This window comes from Toxorhynchites rutilus, chromosome 3, assembly GCF_029784135.1.
Source record: "Toxorhynchites rutilus septentrionalis strain SRP chromosome 3, ASM2978413v1, whole genome shotgun sequence".
NCBI lineage: Eukaryota > Metazoa > Arthropoda > Insecta > Diptera > Culicidae > Toxorhynchites > Toxorhynchites rutilus.
The window spans coordinates 102928403-102953520 of record NC_073746.1 but is presented as its reverse complement, the minus strand read 5'-3'; the positions used below and the strand labels follow the sequence as shown (position 1 = coordinate 102953520).

General features: G+C 41.0%; 2 protein-coding genes and 1 long non-coding RNA gene across 4 annotated transcripts in view; 2 read left to right on the top strand and 1 right to left on the bottom strand.

Moving 5' to 3' along the window:
- LOC129779793 (uncharacterized) overlaps positions 1–25118 on the top strand; it is a 375110-nt gene that overhangs the window by 274509 nt on the left and 75483 nt on the right. The gene's annotated exons all lie outside the window — the stretch shown is intronic.
- Positions 10241–11372, bottom strand: LOC129779798 (uncharacterized). Its single transcript, XR_008743771.1, has 3 exons — positions 11211–11372; positions 10715–11151; positions 10241–10658 (listed from the first exon to the last, which is right to left on the bottom strand). It is a non-coding gene; the product is annotated as an uncharacterized LOC129779798 (long non-coding RNA).
- LOC129779797 (uncharacterized) lies at positions 20799–21488 on the top strand. Its single transcript, XM_055787501.1, has 2 exons — positions 20799–20922; positions 20976–21488. The coding sequence occupies exons 1-2, from the start codon at positions 20878–20880 to the stop codon at positions 21438–21440; spliced, it is 510 nt and encodes a 169-aa protein (XP_055643476.1). The 5' UTR covers positions 20799–20877; the 3' UTR covers positions 21441–21488.

Below are 25118 nucleotides of genomic sequence, written 5' to 3'. Positions count from 1 at the left end.
GGTGTCGTGTGCAAATTCTGCACGCCGCGAGATGTTCTCGCTTCAGTTCGGTTGGCGTGGAACTGAACAATTATTATGAAGTTATTTGGTCGTAATGAATATTATGAGGTCAATGGTGGCATCTAACGAGCATAAGAAAGTGAGGTGGCCGAAAGCCGTCGAGGAGACGCAAAACGAGTCGGCAGCCGACCCACCGTTGGAAGCGAGGGCCTCTCGCAAGCAAACTTGTGTTCCACCGATTGCCCGGTTAGTTTGAAACATAAGAGACGATCTTTTATTTAGATCCGACCGAGCGTTAGCGAGTGACGGCCGGTTTACTTTTCCCTGGTGCGTAACGTTTGCCCGGTTGATTTAAGCTTTGAGATACATCATTCATTTCAATTCAAAAAATTACCTTGCAGCTCGAAGCGAAAATGCTGTTCAGAAAAAAAGAAATTTGTTTAATGTAGTTTAATGAGCAATTCGTTGAGTACCACTGACGAAAAGAACATATAGATGATTATGGTACTAATATTGCATATTGCAAAGTTCTCAAATTTAATTAAATAATAACTTTAAAAATTCAAGTTTGTTATCATTAATACGTTTGATCAAATTTCACCCCGGTGATCAATTTTCCCTCGGATGACGGTACAAAAAAATAATAATCTATACCATACTTCCATGTTGAACATGAGCTGTTCTTTCGCGTTATTTTTTTTTCGTTCTGAATATTTGAATTGTATTTAACAAACGTTAATTTCTTGATTTAGGTGCTCCGGTGCCTGAGTGATTAGTGTACACATTATCATGTCGGGGGTTCAGGTTCGATTCCCGTTCTAGCCGGAGGATTTTTCGCCAAAGAAATTTCTTTCGACTTGCACTGTGGTAACGCGTATTTTAGAGCTTGCCTCTCCAGGATACATTCAAGGCATGTTATTCGGCATAGTAATCTCAACCAAGTACGCAATGACGCAAGTAATACTACGTTGAGAAGTCAAAAATTCCACTGAGAACATTAGTGCCCAAAAAAGAAAAAAGAAGAACTTCCTAATTCAATAATTACAGATTCCAACGCATCTGTCTTTTTTTTGTTTTTTTTAACAGATTTCAATATTTCATTTTATGAATTTTATGATAATTGTTTGAAATTGACAACTTTCTTCTACGTGTACGGGGGACGTTAAAGTCCATCAATCATACAAAATGAAAAATTAATATAAAAGTGAAACTTCATACCTTTTTCATAACTTTCAAAACTGCTATATGCAACGTCACTCTCTTTCGTTTTTGCTCTAATTACGAAATATACGTGTTTTTGGATACCAGTTATTGTATTAATGTGATCATTTTGATAACGCTAATCAGGATTAAATACAAAAATACCTTCTAATAAAATAAAGCTATAAATAGTACCCGAATGGTAAATGTTACTTTCGGGTAAATGTCGCATTTGGACAAATGTTCATTCGGGGAGATGTTCCATTTGGTTACTTGTCGCATTCGGGTATTTATTACATTGCAATTGGAATTGAATGAAATTCGGGTGAATGTCTTTCGGGTAAATGTGACACAATCGCTGCTTTTGACCACGAACGTTTTCATACATACGTGACCCGTACCTCACTCCCAGTTACTATCCATTCAAGAAATGGGTCGATTTCATTCCGTTTGGCCAAGTTCGCAGATTTTTTTAGGTCCACCGTGTTATTGGTGTTAGTTGATATGGCACCCAAACATCGAGCTTCTTTGTGGACCCACACTGAGAGAAATAATTAGTAAATATAACGAATTTTTTGGTAAATACTACCAATCTATAGTCATTTTCGACCGTACTAATAAACACATATGTCAAGCAGAACAATGATTCGGAAGCCCAATATCGACTACATTTTCTCGCCGAAAATGTAGCCGATATTTGTTGGGACAGGCCGATTGTTGGGACAATTTTCGTACCCCTTTTCAGCAAACCGTTTTAATTGGTGTAGCTCAAAAGCTGTAATTTAAATTTATTTTAACAAATTACAGTAATGATATTTGTAACAAACTTACATTTTGGTCTTCGAAATAATTAAATCCTGAATATCCTCCAACAAATGTAATTTAATTTTCCTTCAGCTCTATCTTATTCGTGTCGTGCGAAAAATGATTTTTGTTGTTATGACAATATCTTGCGAGAAAGGGAAATGTCAATCGTAACGTGTGGCCTGTAGGAAATTGCGTATTTTCGAAAATGAAGTGCTGGCAGTGACGTAGTGCCCCCACATCCCTCGACCCGTAATGCTGGTCAGCAGATCCCGTCGTCCAGCGTTACTCACGATGCGTTGTCCTGGATATTCAGCACGGCTATTTTCGTAGCAGGTCTTCGCAGTACTCCCCTCTGAGTCTTGACGAACGCCTGGCGTACTCTTCCGTCACGCCCGTGTACCACGGATACTACACGTCCTCGCAGCCAACCATTTCGACAGGACTCATCCACGATTAACGCCAGATCTCCCTCCTTCAACTCCTTGGACTCATCCGTCCACTTCGGGCGGCAGGCAATGGTGGGGAGGTACTCCTTTACCCAACGGTGCCAAAATTCATCTACCATGCTCTTCATTAGCTTCCAGTTGCTTCTCATGGCTTCAGGGCGCTCCGTCAAAGGCTCGGGTGGTTGGGTTACGCCTTGGGAACTGAGTAAGAGGAAGTGGTTGGGAGTGAGTGCCTCCTGTGCCTCATTCTCCAGTGGAACGAATGTGAGCGGTCGCGAGTTGACAACTCCTTCGGCTTCAATCAGTAGCGTGAGTAGAGTTTCATCGTCTGGATTTCTCGTGGTCGACAGCCCGGCGAAAGCGGTTTTAATTGACCGAACCAGTCGCTCCCACGATCCACCCATATGTGGTGCAGCCGGTGGATTGAAGATCCACTTGGTGTTGGTGTTCGTAAACACTGCGGACAACTGCTGGTCAATCTGCTCCAAATGCTTCTTCAGTTCTCGGCTGGCTCCTTGAAAATTTGTACCGTTATCACTCCAAATTTCCAACGGAGATCCATGACGCACCAGAAACCGTCGTATCGCCATCTTGCAGGAGTTCGTCGACAATGAGTGCACTATCTCCAGGTGCACGGCTCGGATGGTGAGGCACGTGAATAGCGCCACCCATCTTTTCACCAACGATCGTCCGACCTTGACCTGCAATGGTCCGAAGTAGTCCAGTCCGGCGTAAGAGAATGGACGCACGAATGGACTCAGCCTCGCATCTGGAAGCGGTGCCATACGTGGAGCAGATGGTTTCGCCTTCTTCACCTTGCAGTACGTACAGGAACCCGCCACCTTACGAAGCTGGATTCTGAGAGAAGGTACGTGGAAGCGTTGCCGTACTTCGTTCACCACCGTTTCGTTGTTCGCGTGAAGATAAGTTCGGTGATACCAATCTAGAAGAAGGTTCGTCAGCAAATGGCTCTTCGGTAAAACAACCGGGAATTGTGCGTCAAACGGAACGAAGTGCGCACCTCTTAGACGGGAATCCATCCGGACTACACCATGATCATCCATAAAAGGAGAAAGCATGAAAATTCGACTGGTTTTCTGCAGTTTCACTGATCGTTCTCCTTCGGCGATCTTCTTGAATAACCTGACTTCCTCCGGGAACGCTTGCTGCTGAACAAGACGCCAAAGAGCATTTTGCGCTTGATTCAGTTCGTCTGCTGTGAGATGCCCATTTTTTGACGGCTGTCCTCGTTGATTGAGACGAAAATTCTCTACAAAACGGTAGATGAATGCGATGGCGCGCCATACTCTCTCGAACTTAGAAAATCGACACCAGTCAATCAGCCCATCTTGTCGCTTGGTGTTCTGTACCATGCACGGCAAAGGCTTAAGCTCTTCTGGAGTTTCCTCGGCTATGGGTTGACGTGGCCAAGACACTTCAGGTCCTCTCAGGAACTGCGGTCTGACGAACCAGCGACTTTCAGGATCTAGGGATGGCCCTTTTCCCCATTTCGTAGCTTCGTCTGCCACGTTCTGTTTTGTGGGGATCCACATCCATTCATCAGTGTTTGATTTTGTGAGGATCTCGCCAATTCTACACGCAACGAACTGACGATAGCGGCGATGATCGGAATTGATCCACGCTAGAACCGTCTTCGAGTCGGTCCAGAAAACTCTACGTTTTATCGGCAAACTGTGGCTGGAGCAAAGGGTCTTCATTAATCTGCATCCGATGATGGCGGCTTGGAGCTCCAATCTTGGCACCGAAAGAGATTTCAGTGGCGAAACTTTCGACTTCGCCCCTACCAGCGCAGTGCGATACTCGCCGTGGATCCAAGCACGAAAGTAAGCAACGCAAGCGTAAGCGGTCTCACTGGCGTCGACGAAAACGTGAACTTGCAGATCCTCAATTTCTTCCGATCTTACACCCGGAAAATAGGCTCGGGAGATGCTGACCTTCTTCAATTCCTCGAACAGTTTGATCCACCTCTGCCATCGCTGAAGGATCTCCTCGTTGACAGTGTCGTCCCAGCCTGCCTTCGTTCGCCAAATGTCTTGAATAATGACTCGGCCGTGGATAAGAAAGTGCGAAAGCAGGCCAAGTGGATCGTACTGGCTCATTACACACCGTAGAATACCTCTTTTCGTCGGAACAACTTCCGAAAGATTCAGTCCGTTTGCGTACACAAAAATATCAAGTTCGGACATCCATAGCATCCCTAAAACCCTTTCCACTGAATTTGTCTTATTTGCGTTGACAGATTTCGCCCGGCAACCATCCGTTACTCCGACCCGTCGCAGAACTTCCGAAGAATTAGACAGCCAGTTCCTAATGTTGAAACCGCCTTTTTTGTGAACCAGCTTCACTTCTTCAGCTACCCGACAGGCTTCCTCTTCGCTGTCGAAGCTGTCAAGGTAATCATCCACGTAATGTCGACGTAGGATAGCCTCAGCAGCTCTCGGGTATTCATCAGCATATTCCTGTGCGTTCAGGTTTTTGATGAACTGCGCCGAGCACGGCGAGCTTGTTGAACCAAATGTCGCAACATCCATGATAAAGATCCTGGGCTGTTGCGTCGGGTCGTCTCGCCAAAGAAAACGCTGAGCGTGACGATCCTCAGCGCGTATCTTCACCTGATGGAACATCTCTTGCAGGTCGCCACCAAGCGCCACACGTCGTTCCCGAAAACCGTATAATACAGTCGGTAATGGTACTACCAGGTCTGGGCCTTTCAGCAACATGCTGTTCAATGAGATCCCGTCAATCTTGGCTGCGGCATCCCACACCAACCGAATTTTACTCGGTTTCTTTGGATTCTGAACTACGCTTACTGGTAAATACCAAACCCTGCGCGGGTCCGTGGATGTCAGCTCCTCGTTGCTCGCTTCATGGATGTACCCCTTTTGCTGATACTCAATGATTTGACGTCGAACACTCTCGTTGATTATTGGGTTCGACTTCAACCGCCTCTCGAAACACTGTAGCCTACGAACCGCCATCAGATAACTGTCGGGGAACTCTACATAGTCATGCCGCCACAACAGTCCCGTTTCAAAGCTGGTTCCAACTCTTCTGGTCGTCGCTTGAAGAATTGACCTGGCTCGTTTCTCTTCGTCCGATTCTGGTCCACAATCTGCTGATACACCAACGTTCTCTACGGTGAAGTACTGCCTGACTAAATCATGCAGCCTATCGTTTGTAGTACACTCGCAAATATGTAGGTTATACGAGCGACTCTGCTTCCCGTCCTGGAGCGATCCGTATACTGCCCATCCAAGTCTGGTTTTTGCGGCGATAGGCTCGCCCCGATCCTCGCGCAGTTGTTTGGTGGCAGTGAGTGGTGTATGCCCAGCTCCGATGAGAATTCCCGGTGTTACGCCGTCGTAGTCCTTCACCGGAAGCTTTTGGAGATGTTGATACCGCTCAGCTAACTCATTGTATCGCAGAGACTGCGTCGGAAGCGCCAATGTATTTACAGTGCGCACATCTTCAAGTGTATGCCGACGATCTGAATCACTTCCTGCAACCTCGATCGTAATTTGATACGAATTCTCCTCATCTCGGGTGACATTGCCAGTCCACGATAAGCAAAGCCGCTTCTTAACACCCTTAACATTGAGTGCACCTGCTATCCATTGTTCTACCAGCGTGACAGATGACCCTTCATCAATTAAGGCATACGTGTCCACGCTTCTTCCATTCGCGAATATCGTCACCGGCAAAATGCGAAATAGCGTCGTACCCTGACCGTCACGATGAGCGTTTACCCCTTCGACTTCACTCGAAGAAAACTCTGCGCCACTGCGACCGGACGACGAACCAACCGAGTGTGTCGAAAATTTCGAGCCACTGTGCAGAAGTGGGTGGTGACGAATTCTACACCCCTGAATTTCACAGCGTACCTGGGAACGGCATGGTTTCCTACCATGCTTGCCGAGGCACACGCGACACAGCTGGTGCGTTTGAACAGCTTTCCATTTGTTCTCTCCACTCATCTTCTTGAACTGCTCGCACTCCTTCACTTTGTGATTCGGCTCACCGCAGACTAAACATCGCACCGAAAAACCTCCTTCCTTTGACTGCTGTTGCTGCGCATTCACCGACTCCTTTGCTGCTGATGCATTTGAATGAGCCTTGATGAATCCTTTCGCCTTCTCTGTTCTTCCTGCTTTCGATCCACCAACGTCCAGCGTCAAGGTCACGTCAGCCGCTGCAGAAACCAAATTCGCCATGAACGCACCAAATGCACGCAAATCCGCCACCAGGAACTGCCGTTTGTACAAGGACCAGTCCAGCTTCAAGTGAGCCGGAAGCTTGTCGACCAACTCCTGAAGAAGTACCGGATTTGAGAGGTGAGTCACTTGACCCGCTGCAACTAAATGCTCGCAGAAGTTCTGCACTGCCAGTCCGAACGTAACTAGTGTCCGTAAATTTTCTGCTTTCGGTGGAGGAACTTCCCGTACTTTTGTGAGAAGAGCGTTGATGATCTGCTCCGGACGCCCGTACAATAGCTGCAACGTCTGCATTACCTGCGGAACTGCAGAGGGGAGTAAAAGACGGCTTCGTACTGCTTCCAATGCACTGCCCTTTAGGCAGCGTTGGAGTCGGCCGAGGTTCTCCACTTCACTGTAGCCGCACGCTTCTGTCGACGTCTGGAACGCACTATAAAATATCGGCCACTCTTCGGGGTTTCCACCAAACATAGGAAGATCTTTCGGCATAACGTGCCGAGCAGCCAGCTGACGAGATGTCGGCACATTTAGCTCTACTCGATTCACTACAGGCACCGATTGACTGACAGTAGGTATTTGAGGATGATTAGGGATACATTGAGGAAAGGAGTGAGGTGGGTGAATGTTGTTCGCATTTAGTTCATTTATATTTGAGTAGCCTATCCCTACACTAGCTGATGGATACTGTGGAACATGACCTGGCACTAGTCCTACTGACGTTTGTGTACAATAATATGGTAATTGGCTGTACTGACTTACGGCTGCGTTAGTCCATGGCCACATATACTGACCAAACTGCCCCACCGAGCTGATGGTGGGTGGTAATGACTGCGTAGGGATGGTGTAACTCGTCGCTGGGCCCAGCCAAGGTGCTGGCATCGATGACGTAATCGGCGTCGACGATCCTGGTTGGTTTCTTCCACCTCCAATTAGGAAATCGCGCATGTATCCCGACGTCAGTCCCATGGAATACGGGTACGGAGTGCCTCCTGTGGTCGACTGTGCACCCATCGTCGCGGTGTTCACGTTGGTAGGTGCGATTGTTTGGGGAAAAGCGCCTACCATCGATGATAATCCTATTCCCTGGCTATACGTGGCGGAAGGGATGAGCGGCGGGGCACTTACAAAGGTTCCAATTGTGTTTCTGGAAACTGTTGCAGGATTTGGCCGACCCATGACATGAGCCAAACGATTTGTCCAGTCCGCGAGAGGCCCACTCACGTTTGGAACTCCATCGCCTCCACTGGCCTTCATGATTTCGCTGCGAACTCGCCACGCTTCTTTTTCCAACTCCAATTTCTTTCGCTGAAGTTCCGTTTGTTGTTCCAGCTCCATCTCTCTCAACAGAATGGAATGCTGTTCCTCCAGCAGGTTGAGGTTAAGTCTCATTTGTTTTCCGATCGCGTGAGACGTTGTCTGGTTTACGTTCGCAGATGACGTCATTGAATCACTTGGGAGAATTCCCGCTGAAGCAGAACTCGCTGCTGAACCGCTTACCACTGATGGGTTATTAACCACATTATTGGTGGTACAGTCCGAACACTTCCACTGCTCCGGTTTCATCCCGTCGTCGAATCCGACGCACCCATAGTGGAACCATCCGCCACACGCCCCTTCGCACTGCACCATATCGTCGATGTTGTTGGCCAAGCTGCAGCGGCGACAATCGAACCGACTTGTTTCGGGCATCGTGGGTGATTAACCTCAAAATCTTTTGAGAATTGTTGGGACAGGTGTACAATTTTCGGACCCCTTTTCAGCAAACCGTTTTAATTGGTGTAGCTCAAAAGCTGTAATTTAAATTTATTTTAACAAATTACAGTAATGATATTTGTAACAAACTTACATTTTGGTCTTCGAAATAATTAAATCCTGAATATCCTCCAACAAATGTAATTTAATTTTCCTTCAGCTCTATCTTATTCGTGTCGTGCGAAAAATGATTTTTGTTGTTATGACAATATCTTGCGAGAAAGGGAAATGTCAATCGTAACGTGTGGCCTGTAGGAAAGTGCGTATTTTCGAAAAATGAAAGTGCTGGCAGTGACGTAGTGCCCCCACAGCACGTATCAGAATTATATCCTTATTATACCTCCGTATTGCCTTATAGGAACAATGAAAATGGTTAATACGCGCTTTTCTAACCAATTTTCAGATATGACAATTCTGTCATGTCAGAAGATATGACTAATGTTATCGAGTAAAATATACTAATCTCTGGTAGGGATGCGGGTTTGTTGACAATATGTACAAAAAATTTGTACATTCTACTAATTTTGCATTACCAAATGTATTTAGTAGTTTTCGACCGAGGATTTTTCTAAGGGCAGCTTTCCGTTTTTAGTTTAAAATTGTTTCATGGTCGATTTTTAGCTCCTGGGCGTTGTTACGACTACTAACATGCCGGTCAGCTTCGATTATTTCTATGATTCTATCGACTTTTCTGACGAAGGGTCTGCCTGTGCGAGATGCATCTTTAACATAAAAACTAGAAGTGGGTTATAACTGTGATATAACTGCAAGCTAGACGTAGTACCGCGGGCTCAGTAATCATTTATTCGAATTGGGCATGAATCAATTCTCAATGAATGAATGAATGAATGAATATATTGAAATAATTATATTTATATTTTTTGCTTTCGTGAGAATAATATACGAGATTGTTCATAACCATTCCACGCGAAAGCAGAATAGAAACTAATGCTAATGGATTGCATCACAAACACCTAGTAAAATGCGCAAATGTGTGCGAATATTTCTCCGCTCGGGCGCAGGTACAGACAAAAAAAATTACAAGAACACTCCATGCGAAAGCAAAATAGAAATTGGGATGATGGCGTCGACATTATGCATCATGCCTCAACCGCATTTCAATCGCAACTGAAACGATATTTCAAGTGATTCCGATAGTATGCTTCGAAGCAATTTTTCAGCTATTGACGCTATTGATCAATAAGTGACAATCATATAAATCTTGGCCACTTTCTCTTTCAAATGAAGTTATTTTCATACCACTCCGTTCAACCGCCAAATAATGAGTAACGTTTAAAAACTTGCACTCCAAGCGTCACTCTCTCGTTTCCAAAACTTTGAACTTGCTTACACTTCGGTACAAAAATGAAAGACGTAGTCCTGCGTCAAAAATACCTGAACGGAATCGACGAAACCAAAATTGCACGTAACCCACATTCCGTTTTGCCTGCCAAGATCGGGTCGATGAAATGTCAACAATCGACCTCAAATGTTGCCACCTTGCAATCGAGTTATCGACCTTTTATATGCATTCATCGAACAACATGACGCCACTTTTTCGCCAACATGCCCACATTCCGTTTTGCCTGCCAAGATCGGGTCGATGAAATGTCAACAATCGACCTCAAATGCTGCCACCTTGCAATCGAGTTATCGACCTTTCATATGCATTCATCGAACAACTTGACGCCACTTTTTCGCCAACATATGCAAGGCGTCGACCTGCTTGCAGCGCTGCTTCCAGCACTGCTTGCTGCTTGTTTGTATTGGTTTGTTATTGAAAATGAAAAGGAAATACATTGATCGATTTTAATCATTTTATTGAAAAAAAATAATAAAAATCCATGTATAATAAAAATAAGGTATATAATGGAATCGGTGCATCCGGGTTGTCTGGATTGACGATTCAAATCCGACTGAGTACATTGATGAATACCTCCTTGCCCTTGATGACACAGATATGTGGCTGAGGAGGATTCTTCAATGTGCGTGAAGCACAGGATCTCCGATGGGGAAAATTGCTCGAAATACTATCGATGGCCAGGTCCTGCTGCTGTTGCTGTTGATGCTGTTCCCCGGAATAGCACCCTGGACTTAAAGGATACTGCTGCGGGAAAGCTGATGCTCTTGGCTGGTGTGACAGAAGTGGAAATAAGCAATGTGGTGATGAGGGAAATCATCTTTCTCATTCGCCGATTGATTGAGTCGGATGTATTCATAGCTGAAACAAAATAAAATGATTAGTAAGTGAAAAGCAGAAATGAATTCCCTACTCACCAGTTGTATGATCCGGATAAAAATGCGAACATTAAAATATCATGCGATTACGTTCTCTTACCTTGCCTATTTTCATTCTACTATACAACGGAATCAGTGCATTCGGGTTCCTCCGGGTGGTAATTCAGCTGAGCAAGTTGATAAATACCTCCTTGTCGTTGAGTTTTCGTGTCTGAAGAGGATTTTTGAATGTGCGCGAAGCACGGAACCTCTAATGGGGAAAGTTCTTCGCAATACCATACCATGGTCAAATTCTGCTGCTGTTGCTGTTAATGCTGTCCCCCGGCATTGCCAACAGGGATTGGAGGTTACTGCTGCAGGAAAACGGATGTTGTTGGCTGCTGTGATAGAAGTGGAAATCCGCACTGTGGTGATGGGAGAAATCATCTTTCTCACTTACCGATTGATGGAAGCAAACGAGTCGAATGTATTCATAGCTGATAAGACAAGATAAAATAATTAATAATTAAAAAGCCGAAATATATTTTATACTCACCAGTTGTATGATCCATTTGTTTTTGTTTGAGATGACAGTTTAGCGGAGTGGAAAAAAGAACCACCAGTGATGCCATTTGGTTTGTTTAATTATTCAGTATTTTCGACTAACGAACTATCCGCGTTGACGATATTGGGGAATAGGCATGACAGTATGGATTTGCAGAAGGAATGAATACACTTTTAAAATTAAAATTATGAATGAACATGATTTTTCCTTAATCAAATTAGTACTCTATGTAAGTGAAAATCACCATTGCCTGCAAGTGGTGAAAAAACGTCATAAAAAATAAGTTTTGAGATAATTTTATTTTATAATGACAAGTTTTTTTTGAGAATATCTGAACGTCTATAGAAAATAATTCAAATTAGGGTCATGACAACGTACTTTAAGTAGAAAAAATTATGCCAAGAAAAAAATTTCATACAAATTTTAGCAAATATAAACTGATTCGGGCCGACTAATATGATAGAGAATAGTTTGCCTCATACAAACTAATGCCGTATCCAGATGTCGATATCTAATCGTCGTCATCGTGAATAGGTAACAGCGTTACGGTCGTTGTTAGGTCGATGTTTTTTCGTCGATTGGATTGTGGGAATTAGCTGTTACAGTATCGGCAACAACACCATTTGCAATATCAGCGACCGGGCTTGAATTTTCATCTTTATCTAATCAAAGCTGTAAGATGTACCGGATTTTATTTTTGTTGACCTCCACTGTTAACACTCTGTAACTCACAACTGATTGGAACAAACAAACAACAGTAACATTATTTTAGTGTGAAATGTCACCTTAACAACGAGCATAAATTTGAAAATGTTTGATCGATACTATACGAGATATCGATCACTACAGCAATCTACCGAGAAAACAATGGACTTCTTTTTCCCCAACCTAATATATTAATGCACTAGAATCACAGAAGTTATCGAAGTTGGCCGGCATATTAGCAGTCATATGATCGTCCAGAACCCAAAGTCCAAGCATAGAAAAATTTCAAACCATTTGATGGAATCGAAAAGAAGCTTGATATTTAGGTGCCAAACCAATTAACATAGAAATATGACACTTTAGACAGATTCTTTCAACCACAAATTGCATTTTCAAACGCCAATCACGTGTCATATATTCTTGATCTAAGACTATGGGATTTTCATCTAATTTTGATAAAATATTACACTAACATTGTTCTAGAAATCTCTATGAACGTCCTAACCCACTAGCTCGACATACATGTCATACAAATACGGTATAGAGTGAACTATTTCAAATAAAATTAGTTTTGGGTGCATCTTGTTTTTGCTTCATTTCAGCTACCAGTGTCTCTGATGTGCCACCTTGTACCTGGGAGGATGAACAATTGAACGATTATCATAAATTTACAATTTTGTTTCCGTTATTATTCGTCGCAGACATGATATTGCAAATCCCAAAATCAATAGAATGGTTGTTATACCGTTCAAATTGAAACAAACCCCAATTTTTTTTTGAATTTGCCTAAAATGTGTTATGCAAGATTCACAATACAATCTTTGTCTTCCAACTTCTTCAAAGAGAAAATTGATACAAGTGAACAAATACACTATGCTCATGGACACCCAAGCAAAATACCGCTCTATAAATCGGGTAGAAATGGAAATTACGCTATGGCTTGAGATTTGGCATATTCCAAAAGATTGAGTAACATTTAGACAGAAGACACTAAGCCAGAAGATTCACATGGATTCCATTTACCCGAATGTAAGAAATACCCGAATGCGACAGCTACCCGGATGTTACCCTAATGCAACATTTATCCGAATTCAACATTTACCCGAATGTATTTAAATCAATTTTTTATGAGCAGATATTTCTATATTCAATGTAAATTAACGTTATTAAAATGATCACATGTGTTCATTTACTGCTATATGTAGACTCGTATATTGTGTGGGTAGAGCAATGACAAGAAAAAAATATGGTGGGTGGAGTCCAGGAAAGAGTTTTTTACCCAGTGAATTCATGTTGACGTCATTTAGCTTCATGGGATTTCCAGCCATTAAAATAAAATTTCTCTAAATTCGAGTTTTTATCCGATTTCCACCGAATTGCGATTAGATACGATGGGATTTTCGATTGTAGGCTGTTTCTCGTTACGGTTTGAGGACTTCTGAACCTTGAACGTATTTAGTTCAGCTAGACTTTTGGTATTCTGCACGAAAGTCTTGCTCACATGCAACTTTTTAGCCACATCTCGAACTGAGGCGTTCGGTTTTCGTTTGAAGGCCCCAACCAGGCATTTGTGAACGTTCTCGTTGACCTGACGACTGCTTTTTCGGATATTCGCTTTCGATCAACAATCAGATGTTCGTCGAACAGTTTTATGACATCAGACACCGTGGAATTCGCGATTCCCATTTTTTCCGATGACACGTGGCGATAAATTCTTATTTGCGAAGTACTCATGAAAAACTTTTTCGCGCACGCACTGTTTTTTCGTCGCAATTTTGAAAACCTTTGCGCACCTGATGAGCTCACAGGGTGTAAACAATACACATCAAACTATGTTTACGCAAAATTTCGATCAATTTTACCCAATGGATCAAAAGCTAGAGCAATTTGAGTTTGTGCGGATTTAAACGGTACACCCTTCATGAATGTAAATCAACTTTTCCATATCGAATATATATTCTATGTAAAAGGATAATATATTTTCTACATTTGGTGGAAAAATATTATACTAATAGGGTATCTGATACTGATTGTATATTATAATGATGAAGTTTTAGCTGAAATTTTAGGAAATGTAAAGCTTAGAAAAGGTCAAGACTGCGCGTAAGACTGCGTGTATTTATTCAAAGTTGCGGAAGCCATCGGGTTCACTTTTTCAGCTGATCTTCTCTGAGGAAAAGAAATTCAACTTGGATAGAATTGCTTCATACTGACAGGATTCGCGGAACGAGTAACAGATTTTAATTTTGTAAAAGAGTGATAGTTTTCTATCCGGTTCTACAGTTATGAAACAATGAGTAGAAAATAATAAAAAATATATATAGGAGGTTGTGTCCAAGACACGACCGCATTGGTGACGTAGAACTACGCTATACTTTAATACAATTTGCTTGTTTATAACTGCGAATATTATTTTATAACATTTAAGACATTTTAGAAATAACCATTCTACCAGTTTGGTCGCCCTGAAATATTTTTTTGAGGTAGAATCATTTGATGATTCATTCTTGTCCTCGCAGAACAATACATGCTCGAGATAAGCGCAGTTATCATCCTTAGTGGAGAAAGTTTTGCTACTGGCAAGCGAAACCAAATCACATACAAAATTTCAGAACGACATTTACTTTCTTGGTGAATAAACAAACGAAATAAACTCTTTTTGTTACTCCCAACAACCTCGAAAAGAGTAGCACTTCTTCATTATGATCAAGATTAGCGGAAATGCAATCCTAGTTGGAGGGAGTTGCAACTGGCACGCGAACCCAATTAAATTAATAACTTATTATAACTTATTGAATAACTTGGTATTCCCCAAATAATTTGTTGGTGCACAACCTTAACACCTGCTTCACCATAGCGTCTGTTCATGGCATTGATGCAATGTCAAAGGCACCAACGAAGCCTTTACGGAAAACAAACAATGTCAAGTGCTTGGAAAAAGGCTAAATATTTGTCTCAGCAGAGATTTATTACTAAGGGTGCTCATACACTGTTTGACCGAAGCCAAATATTTGACTCTTTTTGACAGATAAAATTTGGTCAACGTGTACTGATCAAATATATTCTACACAAAACACGACAAGCAAATATTCAATTATTGGATGTCTAAAATATTTTTTGAGTCTGTTCTTCGAACCTGTCGGTACATGGTTAGGTTACCTTGAATATTTCAGCGGATTTTTTCCATGTTCGTGTTTGACATTGTTTACCACTGTTGAAAATTGAAGAGTGGCAAACAAAATAGTGTTTGTACAAATATTAAATCAAACCTTATCTGTCAAAAAATATCAAATATTTGACCTCCAGGCAAACAGTGTACGGCCTCCTTAACACCCTAGCGCAAATATTTCCCTCCCGCTATCTCCCTCTCTCGTCACGTTCGGATCGACATGTTCACCCGCAACAGCGGTTACGTTTAGCGTGGAAACACACTAGACGGCTCTACCGCGCGATTTACCCAATGACAAGTCGCAGCAGGAGCTTGATGTAAAACACATTCAGCGCCTTTCGTCGGCTTCACTAGCTGCCATTATTATATTTTTATAAACGGATGCAAGACGAGTCTATGGTACAAGGTACAACTGTTTGGACAGTAAGCGGATTAGAGGGGTGGTATATAAAAACAGGATGGTGGAAAACGGAAGAGGGGATGTTCACTTGAGCGAGAGGGAAAGAGAGTTGATCACAATATCTGAAATATTGCATTTCTCGACAATTTGGATGGAATTCGAGGACCCGCAGCTACATAACCGCAGAGTGGTTTTCACGTATTGGCTCACCTGATAGGACATTTAATATTGTCTTGCTTTATGTGCACTAATACTCTCGCAAAACCTTTGCGGCGCATCATCTCCATCGATCCACCGCAGCGAATTAGGAGTCGTACAACAGTGATTTTGGAACCGTACACACCCGCCCCGCCTTGTGTGTTTCATCTCATTCACATTCCATTATCGAGGCTCCGCGACGGCCTGTCACTGCAATATCCGCGCGGGAGAGCCGTCCAGTGTGTTCTTACGCTTAAACGCATGCACGTACACACACAAATATCCATATATCGATGGCTTGAAGCAATAAATATACACACACTTATCTCCGTTCTGCGTTCTTCTCAACAGAAGCCCTTATTACCAGTCTAGATCAGCTTAGCTGTCATCTTTTGTAGAGAAAGTTTTGCTAGCGTTATGCGAGCCCAAATCACAGACAAAAATCCAGAATATTTATTTTCTTGCTAAGTGCACCCGTGGCCAAGTGGTTAGCGTCTCACTTTATCATGCCGGGTGTTCGGGTTCGATTCCCGTTCTGGCCGGGGGATTTTTCGTCAGAAAAATTTCCTTCGACTTGCACTGTATCCCGCGTATTCTAAAGCTTGCCCCTCGGAATACATTCAAGGCGTGTTATTTGGCTTAAAAAATCTCAACTAAGTATTAATAAATAACGCTAGTTGATACATACGTTGAGACGGCAAAAGTTCCACAGGGAACGTTAACGCCATTCAAGAAGAAGTTATTGGGCCTGATTCTCGAATACACTTCGAATACACTTCACGGTGGAAACGGAATGAAACGTATCCGCGATGACAACGGTACGGTGTTGACATCTGGATACGAGATCAGTTTCCCATTAAACTAATCATTATAATATCAAATCATCTTCAGATAAATTTTTTGTATGAGATTATTCTATCGCATGAAGGAAACAAAGTTTTCCACTCACATTGATTACCAGTTTGATACGAAGAAGTTAATTTTCATTAATGATTTTTTATTTGAAAAGTGCACATTCTGCCTGAAACCTCATTATTATCTTCGACACTTCACTAACTCGTAAAACGTAGTTCAATGGCGTGCCGTTTATTTCGTTTCCACCGTGAAGTGTATTCGAGAATCAAGCCCATTTTCTTGCTGGTTTGACGATACCCTAGCTTGATGGTTCCCCACACAATTGTGTAGCTCAGAACCCTAATGCGATGGCGTCAGTCATTGATTGCAATGCTAGAGACATAAGCGAGTCACTAATTTGGTCGCACCTAAAGCTCAATCCGAAACTAAGTCGTGTGAGATTTTAAACTTCTTCAGTTCATTGGTTCTTCTTCTTGAATGGCGTTAACGTTCCCTGTGAAACTTTTGCCTTCTCAACGTATGCATTAACTAGCGTCATTTATTAATACTTAGTTGAGATTTCTTAAGCCAAATAACACACCTTGAATGTATTCCGAGGGACAAGCTCTTGAATACGCGTGACCACAGTGCAAGTCGAAGGAAATTTCTTTGACGAAAAATCCTCCGGCCAGAACGGGAATCGAACCCGAACACCCGGCATGATAATGTGAGACGCTAACCAGTTCATTGGTCACTAACCTCCAAAAAGGCCGTTGGAAAACTTTACTTTTTCCTCGTCTTAAACTTGCTACAGAATGAGCGAATTTTTCACTTGAGAAATTCATCCATGCGAATTGTTTTCGCTAAAGTCATTCACATTGAATTACGAAATCATGCGAATCTGTCAAACTATCGTCTTTACAACGAAAACAAGTTGTACGAGATTGGTGAATCAAATTCATATTACTCACAAATGTGAATTCAAGTATATCTTGAACTTCGTACAATTCAATGTTAGAAAATTCAGTAAAGTATAAATAGAAATTTGAAAAATTATTTACTATCCTGCCGCAAGCTTGAATATTGCTCACATATTTCCATCGATGTGAAGCTGAGCAAAAGTTTTCATATCTTGTTGCACCCATCTTGATTGACTTGTTCCAACTTTCTGATGTGGGCAGAGGCAACTGTCAGTGTACCGTGAGTTCGTAATTTTTCGCAGCAAAAGCTTGGAAAGTTCTATCTTTTTTCGCTCTTTCGCAAGTGATCCCGCGCTTCGTTCTGATTGGTTGGCGAAAAAAGTTCGCAAACATTCGCATGAATTTGTCTTCATTGTGAAGGATTGAAAAACAACGGTGAGGGAAGGGCATTCGATCCCTCACCGTCCAGCTCGCCCAGCAACGATGTTGAAACGGATGAAAGATTTCCTATTCTATTCTTTTCTTTGTTTTCGAGAGGCTTTAAACTTTGCAGTTCATTCGCTTCTAAAAAGTTTGCTTCAGCGATATCCACCGTTTATACTCTAGCCAAATATTCCCCTTCGTTATTCTTCTTCTTTCTTTCGATATCACCTTCGTTTCTCGTCGATAAGTTGCCCGTTATTGACAGCTCTGTTCGGGAAAGCACATAAATGGACAGAACAAATGTATGGGAAAATGAAAACGCTTATAGTTTTCATGAATTTTCACCATTTACACGCCATGGGATTGTAATGTATAGCATATCAAACAAATCTTTGGGAATTTCCGATTCCTTTGGTATGTCCGCCAGAATCCGTTCGCGGTTAAAATTGTTTTTAACGTGAACTTTATTTCATACAAACGTTTATTTCATACAAATGTAACCTGATTTGGCACCCTTAATGAAAGACGTAGTTCTACATCAAAAAATGAGTGGAGTGGTGGTCTGGAGTGAAAAGCATCACCGAAAGCACTTTGACGCCTTTTTTCACCGGAAACAATGCTCGAATTCACGAAAGTTAAATGATCAATCGGAAAAAGTCATCAATAATTTCAAACACACTCCTGCATTCCCACAAGATTTTTTTCTGCTCGCTAGCTGGATTAGGGCTATGACTTTCAATCATGAATGGGTTATTTGTATTCAGTTCAAAACAGAACTCATTCGTTGCGAAAGTAGTTTTTAACGTTAACTTTATTTCCCATAATCGTGACTTGTTTTCTGTTTCGGAATCATTACTGAAAGACGTAGCTTACAAGGCAGTGGCAGATAGTGTTTTGGGGCTATATTGCCACCAATTTCGTCAATTGTAACAATATTTTTTTATCAAAGTTAAATATGTGTTTTTTCTCATGAGAGGATTATGTTCTCACTCACCGTGCGGTACAACAAGACGGGGTTTTTTCGAGCAGCGATTCGTGAATGTCTTCCTGTTTACTTAGCTCTGGACGGTCCAACAGCAACACAACACTACACTTTTTACTTCCGTTCTACGTTGTGTATTGAATCAATGTTATAATGGGTATGACAAAAAACAATCCAGAGGACGTGAACAATAGAATTCCAATTGGTATATTTGGAACAGATAGAAAGCGCCACTAACTTGCGCTACAAAATATTTCAGCGGTAAAGGGATAGCCCCATTTGATATCTATCATTAGGTGTCATGGGTTTTTTTTACGCGGATTTTCCAATTAACGCGGTTTTTTTACGCGGATTTTTTAACTAACGTGGTTTTTTTACGTGGATTTTCCAACTAACGCGGTTTTTTACGAGGTACGTATCCCCCGCGTAAAAAATCCTGGATGTATTCCAAAACTACCAATATGTTGCTTGCAAGTGATGTGCATCTAATCTTTGAGTGCTCATCACGAAGTTCCCTCAAACAGACTCAATGTAAAAGTTATAACGAGTATTCCGGTAAATGTCGAAACTTCGACGTAGATCCATCACTTTTGTTCATGTTGCAGGCCCGCCAAAATTGGAAGGAATATCGAATATAATTAACACTCATCAGATACTCATTATCAGCTCTTCATCTTCATCTTTATCCTAATCACACAAGCTGTAAGTTTATCGCCATTTCTATCTTCAACGTGTGTATGAATCGGAGGCATCATTCATGGCAACAACATTGCTTTGAGGAATTGTCAATCAACGCTCAAATCGGTGAACTAAACTGATGACTAATAGAAAAATCATTTTATATAATACTCTCGGATATGGAATCCTGGTATATTTTTTAAACAAAACGGATCATTTCGAAAAGTTTACCACACGTTTCTGCAAACTGTAGAAACATTGTAAAATAATAAAATGAGGAATGAGTTCGCAGAAACATTGAAAGTCTATCATACAAACGTTTACGAAGCACAAACACGTGATCTATTCAATAATCATGCTGTTCTTTAACAAAGAAAAGTTCAATCGATAACGCGTGTAAATCTGTGGAAGAATTATCAAACGTAAGAATAATTTGCAAAAATAAGCTACTCATAATTGGTGATGAGAAAATGATAGGGTGTGAGATGCGAAGAATCTTAATCGATACTGAAAGCAAACGTTCATCGGAAGAATGACATGCGACAGGATTTTGAACAGAGTAAAAAATGAGGAGCACCGACAGCTAATCTGGGTGATGCATTATTTTACAATTATCGCTAGCACTGTCGTTTTTTACACAACTTAGCGCGTGTTCCTTCGCATAATTAAATGGAAAAAACAGTAAAAGGCAGCTCAATTTTTTACTATCGTTAATATGGAACATTGTCACAATGAACCTGCAACCACAAATCTTAAAATATTTGTTGTTTATATTTTCATTCTAATTTGTATTATCACCTCAATGAAGATATGATATTTTCTCCATTTTGATATTTCTAAAAACGTGAATAACGAAACCACGCTAAAAAATGCCTAGAGCATTCATACACTCCATACACAGGATAATAAACTATTGAACCTAATCAACTTAGGTTAAAGTTTTGTATCCTACACATTTACTAAAATACAGTTCACCTGAAAAGTGTCACTATATTATCGTTAGCAGGACTACCAAAAATAAAGTGATCGGTTTATTGATACAGCTGACGAAATTTTATTCTAGGAACGAGCATAATAACACTCGATTGTGCTTCCAAAACCCAACTTTTTTTTGTTTAATGAACAAATCGGCCGGTTTATTTGATCGAGTGTACGAATTATCTAGAACGAATGACGATAGTTGACACAATAAGAACCACAGTTGTCTGCCAATACTTTGGATAACACCGCTGTCCACAATACGATTTCTAAATATTCCCCGGAATGATACTGGGGGATAATATTCAGTATATAAACCCACAAAGTCAAGGTAACGAACCAGTCATACATTTGATTGCGAGTCCGTGAAGATGCGAAGTCTGCTAATTATTGGGTTCGGCTTGTGCCTGGTGAGCGTAAGTATACAGTTTCAAATACCCTCTGAAAAACCTCTAACAAATTCGCTCAGGTGGCTTCCCCTAGCCTCATTGGCGCCCTTTTTGACAGTGCCACAAAAGTGGTGGGAGGCGTGACGAATGTCCTGACTTCACAATTGTCCGCGATAAATTCTCTCCTCACGAATACTATAAAAGATATAGATGCTGCTATAAGGAAACAACCCGTGGCCCCTGATGCGCTGTCTGCTCAGGCCAAAGGTGCTCTTGCGGACGCCAAAACCACCATACAGGAAGGCTCGGCCGTACTAAACGCTGCTGCCAAGGATGCAGGAAGTAGCGACCCCGAAAAGACTAAGAGCATAACGGACGTTGTTGGCAGCCTGGGTGAGTTAACCGATGCTACCAAGGAGCTGACCAAGGCTGGCGTGAAGCAGACTCAAACATCTATACAAAAGGTACAAGATGCCACCAACAAAGCACAGCGCTACATCAAGATCGCGATGTTCCTCTTCAAGGTTGCCACCTTCTTCGGATGAATCATGGTATAACTGATGTACGAAGCAATTATATGAATATTCTTTAAAGCCTTCACGTGTTCTGAAATGTAGAGAAAATCCATTAATAGATTGCGTTAGTTTATAATAGCACCAGACGCACTATCAACCGTATCACTAACAGACGTGTAGATCCTGTGATCGAGTGACCAGCGGTATTGGAACTCATCATACACAACTTGTCTAGCTTATGGTTTCTTTGGGATGACCTTTTCTCAATGATAACATGACGAATGTTGTCTCCTAAGGAGTCAATCGTCTTTGGCTTATCTTTGTAGACCTGAGACTTCCGATAGCCTCACAAAAAATAATCCAACGACATGACATGCAATTGCGTTGGTCAGCAAAGAATTGTATTGATCTACAAATAGTTTGAAAAAAAAAACAGAATATTTTCGTCCACTACATATACGCACACCTAGACAAAAATATTTGTAAAATATTCAAAATATTGAAAGTTGAAACTTCAAAATGATATACATGCCATCTTAATTCATTTATTTTTTACGATGTCACAGCTTTTCAAATATCATCTAAAAATTTCGACTCCCCATTAAGTTCCTTTATTTTTTTTGTAGAGTGTATATTGTTTTATTCAATATAAAAAAAATTTCAAATTAAATATCTAATAATTTAAGATAATATATTATGGTATTACCTTTGCTTTATAACTTATTAACTTTTTTACAAATATCGTTAAGATGCTGCAAATATGAAAACAAATTGCAAATATCGTGATGAAAATGATATATTATAATAATTTTTCAGCAAACTTAACAGTACAGTCTTAACAGTATTAAACGCTATTAGTTATTAGATATTAATTTGAATGTCTCATAAAGACCATAAATAAATATTCCTGTGTGTCAACCAATCATCCATGCTTGTTAGTCAACCTGCAGTGTTCAACCGAACATTTTCGTAATTTTCGTAACATTCGTAGCACTTGTTATATTCTGCACCTGTGCGTTGATCGCGTCGGTGATATTGTTCAGATCGTTCAAGAAGCTGGTCGAATTTACGTTTCCATTTGCCAAAGTAACACTCAAGCTATCCATCAACGATTGCAAGCTCGGCAGCTGCGTCTGGAAGGAATTGCCCACGACGCTGCTGGAAGGTACATTGACCAGGCTGGACAGCGTTGTTTGAACATTGACCAACGTTCTGTTTGCATTCATTAGGGCGACATTCAGGGCAGCTCCTGTGTTGTTAGCGATACTTCCGAAGATATTACCAATGGCTGAAATGTTGGCACTCACTTGACTCTGTATGTTTCCAATGAGTATGTTTATGGTTGACACAAAAGCGCCGAACAAATTTTCGAAGAAAGAAAATACTGCGTTGGGGAACTGTGGCTGAGGAGCTGCCTGGGAAATCTGTAATATCCAGAATTAATACTAATTTTCATTGTTAAACAGAAATTCACTCACTGCCACCAGACACACTACTAGGACTATTAACAGCTTCATGGTGCTTTGAACTTGATTTGACAAACTTTCAGTTCTAACTGATACGTCTTATCGGAGGACCATAGTATTTATCCGGATCATACTAGTCGAAATTGTAGTCGGTACATAGTGGTTCTGTTTATACAGTTGTTGACGAGGGCAGTATCATAATGATGCACGGCGTTCGCGTAATGCGTATATGTCCTTCTACATACCATCACTCGAAATTTTCAAGGTTTGAAACTTTCGACATGTTTTGTGAACTTGAGAAAATCTGTTTTCCATGCCGGATAGAATTCACAGTGAATTTGTGTTGATTTTTGCATCTATTTTCATTTTAAAATAAAACACTCAAAATATGTCAAAGGTGTATGAAACTGTTAATCGAACCGATAAAGAAATAAAACAAGCAGTGTCATAGAACACAATAAAATGGTTTAAGAGAGGTTTGCACATATTTTTAACAAAGGACGATTTTTAATAAATGAATTCAATAATTTGTAAACGACGCTTGGATTTACTTCGACAAATTTTACGGAGCAAATGTATGCGGTCCCAAATGAAAGTAATCAACCTGGGCCCTGTTGCATTACAAGCATCAAAATAATAGTTACAAGTTACATGTCAAGAAGATACAAGTTCTAATATTTTGCGTTGCAGAATAATCTTACATCGGATCAATAGTATGAGTACTCGTTTTATTAGTAACACGTCATTGTTTTATTAGTAACGCCTCACAGTAACGGCACAGCTTGAGTGCGTCTCCACGATTTGGAAGCTCGACGTAAGGATCAATTACTCGCAAAATTTGCTCTACCTTCGCAGGAGTCATCCGACATTCGAAAAAACGTACTTGAAAATGAAAATACGTAATCTCGTTTGTCGAAACGTTAGATAAATTCTAATCAAGCATCACATCCATTCTCGTTTCTATTCACGATTAATAACAAAAAAAATGTGGAGGAACTGGGGGTAATACGGATAGGTTTAGATGAACATTGCTTGTATCTGTAGAAACTTATGTTTTACGAAACTTGAATTATTTTTTTTCTATTTCAATGCATTATGTCAAATATAAAGCGGGAATTTGTGTTTTGGAAGGAAATGCTTTATTTATCATCTAAATTTGTATTATCGTCTTCAAAATAGCCACCATCTTAAGCAATACACTTTTTTCCGATGAACAATCCAAACATTGAAACAGTTTTTATAGCTGTATTCAGGAATTGTCTTCAGTTCACGGGGTAATTTGAGTAGGAAATAAGAAAAAATCACACGGGGTCATATCCGGAGAGTACGGTTCTTGTTCAATCACATTCGTACCATTTTTGGTCGGAAATTTGTTCACAATGATCCATCGATTAGCTGGTGCATTATCGTGGTGCAAAATCCATGTGTTATCATTCCAAAAATCTGGCCGTTTATGACGAATTTTCTCTCTCAAACGCCTTATAACGCCATAATATTACTCGTTCTCTACCGTTCGATCCTCTGGAAGGATTCCTGAATGGACAACACCACGAATATCGAAGCAAATAGTCAGCATTATCTTTACTTTTGGTTGACTTTGACGTGGTTTCTTCGGTTTTGACTCGTTTGCATCGGTCCATGCTAATGATTGTTTGTATGTCATACTCGTACAGCCATGTTTCGTCGCCTTTGATTATGCATTGTATGAACGTGGGATCTTTTTTTTTATTAATTCGTTTATCGTTCGTTTATTCGCTGTGTGTACAGGCTCAGTTACTTAAGTTTAAAGGAGCCGTATTCTTAAATATAATTTTAAAACTATGTATACAAAACAATTTTCTTACATCTATGGTTAGTAAGGTGGGAAACCGATTACTCGCGGTGTACTCGAGTTTAGAAGGGTGACATATTTTTAGGAGAAGGATGGGATATAAGGAAATCGTAACAATGTTGATGAACACTCAATTCTTAAATCTATTCGTATATCTATAGTGTATTTACGTTTTAACATATTCTACTGTTTATGGCAAGGGGACGAATTACCCACAAAGGAAGGAAAGGAGGGTATAAGGATATAGGGACAATCACACACGAAGATCGATAGCTTTAAGGAAAACATATATATGGGACATGTAATCAAGGTCTAACCGAGCCAACACATCTCTCACCTGCACCGGTCTTCCTCGGGCCCGAAGGGAGTTTTCTAAATTCGATCTGGTGACCAGATACCCCTCGCACGACC

What these genes read in the sequence shown, in the direction of transcription:
- LOC129779797 (XM_055787501.1), top strand. Translation starts at nt 20,878, where the DNA reads ATGCGAAGTCTGCTAATTATTGGGTTCGGCTTGTGCCTGGTGAGC. An exon ending in TCGGCTTGTGCCTGGTGAGC is followed by an intron (nt 20,923 to 20,975) that starts GTAAGTATACAG and finishes AAATTCGCTCAG; the next exon opens with GTGGCTTCCCCTAGCCTCAT.